A 12,523-nucleotide genomic window follows, 5' to 3' on the forward strand; every position below is an offset into this window, starting at 1 on the left:
TTGTTTCATATGTTCATTCATTCTTACAGTACCATTTTTCCAAGAAAGTTTCACTAGTGTCTCTGCCAAAGAAAAATTGAAGTTTTGGCACACGAAGAGCAGTTTTATTCTTTTTAGCAGGAGCAGGCTGGGCGGGCCTGTTCACGAGCACGCTTGTCCCGGCCCGCAAAAAACGCCTTTGTGACCGGCCATTGAGGCCCAGATTCTGTTTAATAAAAGTGGCCTACCGGGCCTGCCTGCTATCCGGCAGCGGAGGCCCGTAAAGAAAGGCCCGCTAGGGCGCTTAGTGCGTGACACGGTGACAGCATTGATGCGTCGCTGACTCTGAGGTCTGAGCACGACCTCCCCGCGCCGCCGTACGTCCCCTCCGGCGCCGCCTCCTGCCCCCGGCGCCTTCTTCGCCTACTCCTCCGTGGCATTTGCGGCGATTAATTAGTGGGAAAGGGGGCGAATGCAGCCGCCGCCGCAGCCACAGGGAGCAATGGCCACCGGCGCCGCCATCCTCACCGTCCCATGCTCCGCGTGCCGCCGCCCGAAGCGGAGCAGCCAGCGCCGCGGCTCCGGCTCCGGCTCCCTCTCCGTCCGTGCGTCCTCCGACGCAAACAGTAAGCGCTGCGGACCACGCCCCCTTTCCCTTTCCCTTCCGGAACTCGAGTCATGGCTCCACGGCTGCGTTTCGCTTTGCTAAAATTGCCTCGCCGCAGCGGTGACGCTACTGGACTACGGCGCGGGGAACGTGCGCAGCGTGCGGAACGCCATCCGCCACCTCGGTTTCGGCATCCGCGACGTGCGGAGCCCGGAGGACATCCTCGCCGCCGACCGCCTCGTCTTTCCTGGCGTCGGCGCCTTCGGCTCCGCCATGGACGTCCTTAACAGCACTGGCATGGCCGACGCGCTCCGCGAGTACATCCAAAGGGACCGCCCTTTCCTAGGCATCTGCCTGGGCCTCCAGCTGCTCTTCGACTCCAGCGAGGAGAACGGCCCGGGTAAGGTCCACGCTTCATCACCACTTCGTCTGCTACTTGCTTGCTAAGATGTGGAATGCGGATGAACAGTAGTTAATTTAGTATTTGTTATCGCAGTGAGCGGCCTTGGTGTAATACCGGGTGTGGTTAGGCGATTTGACTCCTCCAAGGGTCTCATAGTTCCTCACATTGGCTGGAACGCTCTTGAGATCACCAAGGATACACAGCTGCTGCAGGGAGCTGATGGCCACCATGTTTACTTTGTTCACTCCTACCACGCACTGCCTGTAAGTAGCAATGCCATCTAGATTCTCATGCTTTGATGGAGTCATGAGATGTGACTTGTTTTTTCTTTCTACATGCTTAGTCAGATGCTAACAGAGACTGGATTTCATCAATTTGCAACTATGGTGACAGCTTCATATCATCCATCTCAATGGGCAACATTCAGGCAGTTCAATTTCACCCAGAAAAGAGTGGAGGTAAATAGGTAGTTTAAATTTGGATATCCAAAGTTTTAACCTACTGGTCATATGAAACGTTCTTTTCTTTTTTTGCAGCTACTGGCCTTTCTATTTTAAAAAATTTTCTCAGTGCTAACTCTTCAGGGGCAAAGGTAATAGTTATAGTTTCTAGTAGTCAATTTCTTTTGATTTGATCTTTTTTAATTATGAAATATGAACTTCACACCTTATTTGCAATGTAGGTCCCAGCACGTAGGAAAGCATCAAAACTTGCAAAGAGAGTGAGTTCCGTCTTTCATGTTGTTAAATATTTCAATGTGAAGCTTTTAGATTGCCATTCTTCTTATTCACTTCAAACTTTTCAGGTGATAGCATGCCTCGATGTTCGGTCAAATGATAATGGGGATCTTGTGGTAACAAAAGGTGATCAGTATGATGTAAGAGATCATACTAGCAGCAAAGAGGTATAAAGCTTTGTCCATTGACCTTAAGTGTGGTTAAACTTCTTAAACATCAGGACAAGCTCTAAATGGCATTTTTGTTAGTCCTAGGTGATACTTTGGGCATAGTTCATGTTTATATTGAATGAAGAATAAATCTGAGATAATTTTATTATAATTTGGCTTATACACAGCTGGTTCCTTGTTTGAACATATTTACATCATATTCTCGTAGGTAAGAAACCTTGGCAAGCCAGTCGATCTAGCAAGTCAATACTACATAGATGGTGCTGATGAGGTAGTTCTCTGCATAATGTTTTCCATGTTATGATTCTATTTATGTAAAGTTATTATCTTATATCATGAATAACATTTCCCTTAGGTCAGCTTCTTGAATATAACTGGTTTCCGCGACTTTCCATTGGGTGATTTGCCAATGCTTGAGGTTTGTTTAAAATCTGAAACCTTCAAATTTTATCTTTAGTCTTTACGCCCCTTTTGTCTAGTGTAGTGACATGGAATATTTGGTAGGTACTGCGTTGTGCATCTGAAAAGGTTTTTGTGCCACTTACAGTTGGTGGAGGTATACGAGACTTCACAGATGCAAATGGAAGGTTATTTCTCATGCTCTATTCTTAAGCAATGGGGATCCCAGAAACTATGTGCATAGCAACCTAATCTCCTGTCAAGAAATCCGTAGAATGCGGAGTAAAAAGATGTAAAAGGAAAGGGTGGTCACATAGATTTTATTGAAATAATACCTGAATGGCCTGAATTTCTTATCTGAATAGGCTTGTTTTATAAATTCCAAGTTTTTTTTTCACCGATCACCGTGTGGTGTGAGACAGTTTGTGATCTTATCTACTGATTTCTTAGCAACTCTGCATGTCTAGCCAATACTGAGAAGGGCAAAATATGTCCCTGTAACTGTGTACATTTTTTTCTTCTCAGATACTATTCAAGCTTGGAAGTAGCATCGGAATATTTCAGGTCTGGTGCTGACAAAATTTCAATCGGAAGTGATGCTGTTTATGCTGCAGAAGCCTTTTTACAAACTGGCGTATGTATTCTATTTTTCCCTCACAATGTTCAGCTATTTCCCCATTATATAGTTATTTCTGTGTATCAGGTAAAGACGGGGAAAAGCAGCTTGGAGCAAATTTCTAGAGTATATGGCAACCAGGTTATTTATTTCTACATAATCTTGTTTTTCTCTATTGCTCAGTTACAAAACATGAACTAAAAGATTGTATCTGGTATTTACACTACTAGTTAGTTTTCACGATATGGGAGAGATGTTCCTTGTTGCTATTACTTTTTTTTCCCTGAAAGAAATAACATTGCAAAGTATCCTTTTAAGTTTCTGTTGTGCCGTTCATGTATGTCACTAAATCTGGGAAGTCAGTTTCATGCATATATTTTGCTATTGGGTGGAGCATTATTTGTAACCACTTATTTCTGTGGAATATAAAACTGAGCTATATATTTCACCATGTATTGAGATAATTGCTGACTATCAAGGTCCAAAGAATTGCAGTTTGTTTATCACTCAAAGTCAGTAAAAGACAATCAAACTAAATTGTAAAGTGGATCTAAGACCATTTTAGATCAATTTTTTTGCCATTCAAGGCCAATTTGACCAAAAGCCAGCAGCAACCATCTGGTTCCTGCGGGTTTATCAATTTTGTTGCTTGTAAATTGTTGACCAATCCTGTAAATTCTACCAATGCACCAGTGAATGTCACCTGAACCATTGACATACTAAATATCTATTAGTATTCTAGCAGAAACATTATATAACCTATAAACTGCTCATTGTAATAAGGATATTTCTCATTGTCAGGCTGTAGTTGTAAGTATTGATCCTCGACGGGTATATGTCAATAGTCCAGAAGATGTACCATTTAAAACTGTGAAGGTGTCCAGCAAAGGTATATTTCATCCTTGTTGTAGATCACCATTTATATTTTAAACATGCTAACATCTCATGTGACTTTCCAGGTCCATCAGGAGAAGAATACGCATGGTACCAGTGTACAGTAAGTCATTCCTTCTTCCTCGACTGTATAGACTGTTTGAAATTTGCACTCCTGTTATACTCTTTTTTGGCTTATCTTTTAGGTCTAGTACTAGGTAGTAACTATGATCTATTTTCGAGGCAATGTAGGGCTAGGAAACTCCACCTGAACATTTCCATTTAATAGAAGACGAGTTTTACAAGTAACCGATTGAAGGGGCGTAATTGTTGATTTATTTCTGTTTCAGGTGAGTGGTGGACGTGATAGCCGACCTATAGGAGCATATGAACTAGCAAAAGCTGTGGAAGAACTGGGTGCAGGAGAAATACTACTTAATTGCATTGATTGTGATGGTATGTTCACAAGTTCTGAGCAGTTAGTTTTGCAAGTATGCTATGGCATATTTACAACATTTCAGCTTATTGTGCTCTGAGTACAAGCTATGTGGCACCCTCCTATATATCTTCATTGAGCCTCTTTACCAATAATCATAATAATTTGTTGTGAAGAATTTTGATTTTTTGTGTTTGATTTAGCAGTTTTGTTATCAGATCATTTAATGCATTTTAGCAATCCACTTCGTATAACTCAGTATGATTCTGTCACATGTGCTTTGCCAATCTAGAAATATTATGTCATCTAGTTTAGTATTCACTCATCTCCCCAAGAGTCGCAGTTTACATGGGCTTGCCAGGCCTACCACAACCCTCCATCCAGGCTTAGGGCCAGCTATATTATAACACCAAAGTGGAGTTTCCCTATTCTCACTCTTCATGTATAAACTTATACTGTATAATTGCAGGTGTGAATTTATTGACTAAGTTTAGCAAGTGCACTATGACCTTGGAATATGGGTTGCAATGTGCCTGTGTAAATCAAGAGTGAAAAATTAGTACCCTTACCATTTAGTTCTCTTAAGTTGTTAAGACCTATAATGTGTTCCAAAACTTGTGGTCAAAGTGGTGTTTGCCGGTTTGCTTCACTTTTCATGTGAATTTGTCCTTTTATATGGGTTTATAAAGCAAAGGTTGCATTGTGGCTTCTTGTCTTGCAGGCCAGGGCTGTGGATTTGACATTGATTTGGTCCAAATGGTGTCTGATGCTGTGACAATTCCTGTCATAGCAAGCAGTGGTGCTGGTGCTGTTGAACATTTTTCTGAAGTCTTTGAGAAAACAAATGCTTCTGCTGCCCTTGCTGCTGGCATTTTCCATCGGAAAGAGGTACTGGATCCTACTTTCACTTCCCTGTTGGAATGCTATGCTATAACTTACAAGGTGTCTTTCTGTAACTTACATGTATGCTATCTCTTATTAGATAATTATATCTTGCGCTGCTTTTGGAATTATCTTCCACTAATTTGTATGGGTACCCATTAGTTCAGTTTGCTTGCTGGCATGTGTGCTGAGTTAGCATCTTTATACACAGCATGTGAAAATTCTTACACATCTTTAATGTGGAAATCATGCTATGTTTCTTTTAATATTATTGTTGTTATTTTATTAGAACTTTATTGCTTTTTTTTTTATTCATGTGGTTTCTATTGAGTTTCATCTCCAGCCCACCCACCTTATTCGGAACAGGCTTTATTGTTGTATTCTACAATGTTGGATTCTCCTAGACTCCTAGAGTAATGTTTTGCTTAGTCGGTCATTAGTCTCTATTAATCAACTTACCGTACACATTCCCTATGAAGTAAAATATTATCTGTTCTTTCCTTCTTGGGCTTGATAATTGATATAGAGAATTGACCTCCGTTGCTTGTCACAGGTTCCCATACTAGCAGTAAAAGAGCATCTGGTGGATGCCGGTGTGGAGGTCAGGATGTAACAGGGAAATCCTTGCACTTGTTGAAAAATTCTCGTCTGATCTTGCTGATGTTGCAACTGCTATCTGCTCTGTTTCCAGAGCACGTTGGTGGCAGTGCATAGGCCCCTGATGGGAACTGCAATTTCGTAATAAGTTAGTAAGCGTTGCTGAACAGCTTAAAGCACCAGTTTCTTTTGCTTGGGTTTCTCTAGTTTGCACGGTGTGGCCTGGCTGCCTCGAGCCTCCGATTGGCAAGAGGGCTGCGCGGGAAGGTCGTGGCCCGGTTCTTTCGAAGTGCCGACTCGTCGTCAGGAGCTGCGTAGTCACTCACCGTCGTATTCGTCTGTTTGTCACCTTTGGGTCGTCTGTTTGTTACCTTTGGGTCATTAAAGGGTGCAGTTAGTTTCATAGTGTTTTGTAGGTGATAAAAAACCAAGCGATTAAGGATGAAGCGGATATCTATGGTACTGGGGGGTCAATCTTTACAGTGAGTCTTTCGTTGCATTGTTTACAAGAGGATGCATGTAGGGGATCTAATTCGACAATGGAGGCGTCATATTCCATGGTAGCACGTAAGGTTACCTTTAACAAGGTATACACACCACACCATGGTTCCGGTAGCATCACCTCCTAAAACTCGACACAACATTGTTCCGGGGGCATCACCTCCTAAATCTCGACAAACACATGCTTCAGTTGCATCACCACCGCCTCACCTCTATCCTAAGCCCGCTCGGCATGATGAGTCTGGAACCTAATAACCTCTTTTGGACCCTGCTCATCTGTTGAAAGGCTCCAGCGATTTCAGGAGGAGATATTCAGATAGCCGAACGGTATATAAAACAGTGAACTACTATAACTGAATCTTATCAAGACAAATGTAATCTGACCTTCAGATTGAACAAAAGAAAATTTCAGGCCCTGTATACGGAGGGCAAGAATTTCACAGGACAACGGTGAAGTTTCTCATGCTAAAAAGCTAAAACCGGCCAGGAGCTGAATCTTGCATTGCCCCCTGACAAAGATGCATGGTGCTCTAAGCCTTAATCTAGAGTATCTAGTCTCTTCCACATCCACTAGTGAACAACCTGACGACCTAGGCAGTTCGCCATCATCATCGCAAAAGATACAGCATGGGTATGGCTACGCCCTTGGTACCTTAGGCTAGCCTTCTCAGGCACATGCGCACGTTCACCAAGCCGCGCACCACGGACCGCGGCTTCCCGTCCGCGTCCCGCAGCGCCGGCAGCTCCCAGTCCATCAGCGACACCGTCTTGCCGAACTCCAGCGTCCCCTCCAGCCTCGAGCTGCGCTCCGCCTCGCCGCGGCGCCTCTTCTTGTTATCCTCCGCCTCGTCCTCCTCCTCCTCCTCGTCGAGGTCCCCGATCACCAGGGCGTCGAGCAGCGGCACCCGCGCCCTGCCGATCGCGGCGGTGTAGGTCGAGGTGTGCGGCCCACCGCGGGTGACCACCACGCTCCTCTCGCGCAGGTCCCGGTCGACGCGCTCCACGAGGATGTCGAGCGACTTGCCCAGCCAGCCCGACTTCACGGGGACCCTGAACGACAGCCCCCACTGCTTGATGGCTTCTCTGGCTTGTGCCCTGACGTACCACTTGAGGTCTCCCTCGCAGATTGCTTCCTCGACGTCTTCCTCGTCCATCTCGAACGGGAGCATCTTCGAGAAGGGCAGCTTGCGGCCGACGCCGACGTGGAGGTAGCAGAACTGCGGCCACGCTGGGCCGGCGTAGCCGCTCAACCTCGGGCAGGTGAGGGTGACCTCCAGCAGGCCCACCGGCTGAGAGAGGGGATCTTCCGGCACCTCAGCCATAGGTGGAAGCTTCGATCAGGCGACTCCGTCTCGCCGCCGCCGTCGGCCCCTGCTACGGGCTTTGTACCGTGTTTACATGACGTAGTGGAGGAGTCCGGTTTGACCTAGGTTTCCCTGTCCTCTAAATATTACCTTACCCCTCGACCTAGGTCTCTAGATATCTCAACCCCCTTTCGCAGCAGATTGATTACTCGTTGCTGTTAAAAAGATATGGCACAAATAAATTGCCAAAGGAAAGATGGTGGTAATATTAGCCAGTGAGATTTTGTTAATAAATATATACCGTAGAAATATATCGGCACGTTTTAAAAAACTACCTGGAAAAGATTCGATTCTCGCGCGGCCGTAATTCGGATCAAAGATTTAGCAAGAATAAATGTCAACTAAAAACGTAGTGGTAATATAATCCAAAAATATATTGTAAATTAATATCTACATTTCTACGCTGGAAATATATTGGTACGTTTTTAAAACATAGAACGGAAAATATCGTATCCTCAAGCGGCGGGGCTTTGGATCGAAAAGATATATTATCAAAGATAAATGTCAAAGAAAAACAAAGTAAATTAGTAATAATATAAACCAGAAAATATTGCAAATTAGTATACACTAGAAATATACTGCCATGTTTTTAAAAGAACAAGGAAAAATTAGATTTTCACATGTCTGGAATTTGGATTGAAGATATAACAAAATTAAAGAGGCAAAAATTGTGATGACAAATCATTTGGATTTATAAACATTATACGGAGATCAAAATTATGAATATTTAACTGCATAGTGTTTAATAGGCACATCAGCATTTTTATGTTTAGCCAACATGTTTAATTGTCAAAAGTTATTTATTGTATCCCTACCTTTGTAGATTTTCATTAAGTGTTGGTGTGAAAACAAAAAAGTGGCTTACCCACATAATACTATGTTTGTGCTTGAAAAAAAAAAGAACTGCTTATCATTGTGGTGCCAGACTTTGGCCATTGAAGGTGTAGAAAAAAAGGGAAAAATTAGTATTACAAAGCATTTAAACTTGATATCAACATTATGAATATCAAAAGTATAAATGTTTTTATCATATATCATTTAATTGATGCATTTAGTCTCTACTAGAATTTACTTGAGAACCATGGTTAGATATCACACATATTTACTCTAGAATTTATATTGTAAATTAATATATACCATTCTAACTTGGAAATATATTGGCACATTTTTTAAAAATGGAATGGAAAATGTTAGATCCTCGTGCGGCTGGGCTTTGGATTGAAAAGGTATAGCAAAGACAAATTGCCAAAGAAAACATATTAAATTAGTAATAATATAGATCATAAAATAACTCAATATACACTACAACTATACCGCCACGTTTTTAAAAGAGCGGCAAGGAAAATTATATTTTTCACATGTACAGATGGAATTTGAATTGAAGATATAACAAAATAAAAGATGCAAAAATTGTGATGGCAAATCATTTAAAATTGGATTTGTAAACATTATATCAAGTTCAAAATTGTAAATTTTTAACTACAAAGTGTTTAATAGCTAGGCACATCGGTGTTTTTTCTGTTTAGCCAATGTGTTTGATTGTCAAAAGTTATTTATTATGATCCTACCTTTGTAGATTTTTAGTAAACGTTCGCTAATGTTTGGTGTGAAAACAAAAAAAATGCCTTACCCACATAATACTATGTTGTGCTTGAAAAAAAAAAGAAATGCTTATCATTGTGCTGCAAACTTTGGCCATTGAATGTATAAAAAAAGGGAAAAATTGGCATTACAAAGCATTTAAACTTGATATAAACATTATGAGCATCAAAGGTATAATTTTTTTATCACATACCATGTAATTGATGCATTTAGTCTCTACTAGAATTTACTTGAGAACCATAGATATCACATTTTCCTTTATTTACTCTAGACTTTATAGGTAGGATGTGTCTTCTTATGAACCATTATATCTAAATTGAAGCACTTTTAACCATATCCCTTGTAATATGGTTTAGATTTTTCTTTTGTGTAGCCACATTTATGCAACAAAACACATGTGTTTAGAACAATTTACACGTAAAGCTAGACTTCTTAATTTTTCTTAAGAGGGGGCATTTGTGTTTACCAGGAAAACTTTTTTCTCAACATTGAACCACCAATCTCTAATCTAGGGCCTTGAAGCCAATCTTAAGCCTAACCTTCACAAGTGATAGGTAAGACCAGTAAATTAAAATATTAGCACAACAAAAAAATAGAACAAAAATTAAGGAATTAGTGTCTCATGCACCTAGACCTTGGCCATTAAAGATATAGCGATAAAAGGCAGAAACTAAGATAGCAAACATTTAAACCAAAATCTGTAAGCCATATATCTATGGAGATCCAAAGTATAAATGATTTATCTTGTATCGTCAACCATTTAAATACTTGAGAAGATGACTCATGTATCTTACATTTGACGTCGATCAAGTACTAATAGTCTTCCATTAAAAAAGTACTTGGAATCTTCCCTTGACCTATGTTTCCCCAATATCTTGTCAACTTCTTTTAAAGCAAACATAACAGATACACTGCTGCTAAAAAAATGATGATGATGATGATGATAAAAGGTAGAAAGATAGTGTGAATAAATAAATAGGTACAATACATCTTCTTGTACAGTGAAATATATATATAGCTCACGTCTAAGTCATATTTGTAAACCACTATATTTAAATTTAAGCGTTCATATCAACCTGTTCGGTTTTTTGCTTTTAAGCAAGTCACACTTTATACAACAAAATGCATATGTGTAGAGAACATTTTATTCATAAATTTAAAGATTTAATTGATAGCCTTTGCCAGATATCATGTTTTTCTTTTAGCCAGGCCTTTAAAAACATAGCCCATCTCCTTTCGCAATCTAGTCATATTTCTCCTATATCTTAGTAGACTTTTAAGAAATATTTTTCATTCATATTTCATGAAAAAAATTAAAATAATGTCTTTTACACTCGGAATGTGGAAAAAAAAGAATGTGTTGATCATCACAAAAAAGTGGAAATTGAGACGGTGAAGCATTTACACTTGGATTTGTAAACACTATATGGGAGATCCAAAGTGTACGTGTTCTATCACGTACATTATAATATATCTATAACATATATCAAACATTCAAACATTCAAAATCAAAATGCAGAAAGTCATAACGTTCAGAAGTGATACGAGTTGCTTTGTCTTGAGAAATAGTTTCATAAAAAATATAAATTTGCTGTATGTTACAGATACATTATATAACAAAAAGTTTAAGAAACTCTAGAACAGAAAGAGATTTTGTTGATTTAGGAGCTATCTAGCTAGAGCCTATAGGATCATGAAAGGGCCGTGTGGGATCAACTTGCCATGCGATCAGCTGGGTAGTACAGTATCTCTTAAATATAGGGCTTCTTGTCCCCTAGTAGTTTATCAGACGAGAAAAGGATGGGATGCATGTTATTATGGCGTCTTCCATCTTCCTCCACTGGTAAGACATTATGACAATTGCTCCACACCTAGCTTGTCAAGTCAAGTAAACGTTGCATTAGGTGAGGTTGTACAACACAACTTTTTGACAACACAACGCGTTGCTTCACATTTTACTTCACAGCACGAGTGTTGTGTAGCTGACACAGGTGGCAGACAACGCGGTGTCACCATTGACCTGAGACTTGACCCAGATCGCCCGTCCAACTTCTATATATACCTTGGATTCCATGTTCACTTCACTCGTTTACATCTCACAATCGACACTGAGCTTTCAGTTCTCTGATAGCATCACCAACATCATCTTTAGATCAAATCCATCAGCCTGCCCGGTACTCGAGTGTCCATGGATCACCCTCGCGTGCACCCGAACGCGGCGCCGGCGGCGGGCAATGGCGACCTGGAGATGGACGCCAGCGTGTTCCCGCCGCTGCCGCCCGGCGGGCAGCCCGTGAGCGTGCAGCAGCTCGGCGGCGGGCGCGCGCCCAACAGCTGGGTGGGCAACGACGCCAACACGCTGCTGGTGGTGGCCACGCTGATCACGACGCTCACGTACCAGCTTGGCACCAACATCCCCGACGGGTACTGGCAGGACTCGCAGTGGTCCAAGGACGACAAGCTGCTGCTGCACCGCGCCGGCGACCCCATCATGCGCGACCTGCACCGCTACAGGTACTGGGTGTTCATGGCGGCGCGAGCTGGGTGGGATTCGCGAGCTCGATGGTGATGACTCTGAGCCTGCTGGTGCGGATGGCCGTGGGTCGTTCGCCGTGGCCTACTCCAGCCTCGTGCTCACCTTCGTGGTGTCGCAGCGGAGGACGCACATGTCGGTGGACCTCCTCCTCTCTGGGCCGCCGTCCTCGCCTTCCTCTGGGTCACCGTCCCTCCACCCGGACCACCGCGCCCGAGTCATCCAAGCGCTCTGCTGCAGCAAGCCAGCAGCCGCTGCAACAGCTGAAATAAGAGCTCCTGAGACAAACTGACCACACTATCACGATCGTGACCTCTTGCTTGACGTTACCTTTGCTTATTGCTGTTCACCTTGATGGCTCGTGATCTGATTAGCAGCTGCCTGTCAGAAAGATGTGTGTGGTGGAATTTGTTATGCAAGCTGTAGTGTAGCTAGAAAACTCTGTGACCTGGGAACTTGAAATTTCTGTATTAGGATTTACTGTATCGAATTTGTTGCAGATGTTGTCAGCTAATTATATGGTATGAACAAACTATTTTAGGAGTGAACTGAGTGGAGCTCATTTAGTTAAGTTTATTGTGGTGAAACTTGGCCACTCGATTTGAATTCTAAACTCAGTACAGGTACTTTTTTATGTATGTATGTATGTATGTATGTATGTATGTATGCATTCATTCATTCATTCAATCAAACAGTAGGTGATTTATCCGGGCGACTTTGATGGCTTCGTTAGTCTTAAAATTTGTTGGTTCATCTTTTGGAGATGCTCGTATTCGCAGGGAGAGTACGCGTGCGTGCATGTAGCATATGCATATGTACTGTGT

At 42.1% G+C, this 12,523-nt stretch overlaps 1 protein-coding gene and 1 pseudogene across 1 annotated transcript; both read left to right on the forward strand.

Annotated features, from left to right (window-relative positions):
* Nucleotides 1-287: 287 nt before the first annotated feature.
* On the forward strand, nt 288-5,875 carry LOC117837720 (imidazole glycerol phosphate synthase hisHF, chloroplastic). The gene is made up of 17 exons (XM_034717463.2): nt 288-605; nt 705-986; nt 1,083-1,252; nt 1,333-1,447; nt 1,526-1,581; nt 1,672-1,710; nt 1,795-1,893; nt 2,105-2,167; nt 2,252-2,314; nt 2,401-2,483; nt 2,821-2,929; nt 2,999-3,052; nt 3,713-3,800; nt 3,871-3,908; nt 4,135-4,240; nt 4,942-5,108; nt 5,656-5,875. The coding sequence occupies exons 1-17, from the start codon at nt 452-454 to the stop codon at nt 5,713-5,715; spliced, it is 1,746 nt and encodes a 581-aa protein (XP_034573354.1). The 5' UTR covers nt 288-451; the 3' UTR covers nt 5,716-5,875.
* A 5,356-nt stretch (nt 5,876-11,231) lies between these two features.
* LOC117840220 (uncharacterized) lies at nt 11,232-12,247 on the forward strand (annotated as a pseudogene).
* Nucleotides 12,248-12,523: the final 276 nt, after the last annotated feature.

The sequence above is a fragment of the Setaria viridis genome, chromosome 9 (assembly GCF_005286985.2).
Source record: "Setaria viridis chromosome 9, Setaria_viridis_v4.0, whole genome shotgun sequence".
NCBI classification, from domain to species: Eukaryota; Viridiplantae; Streptophyta; class Magnoliopsida; order Poales; family Poaceae; genus Setaria; species Setaria viridis.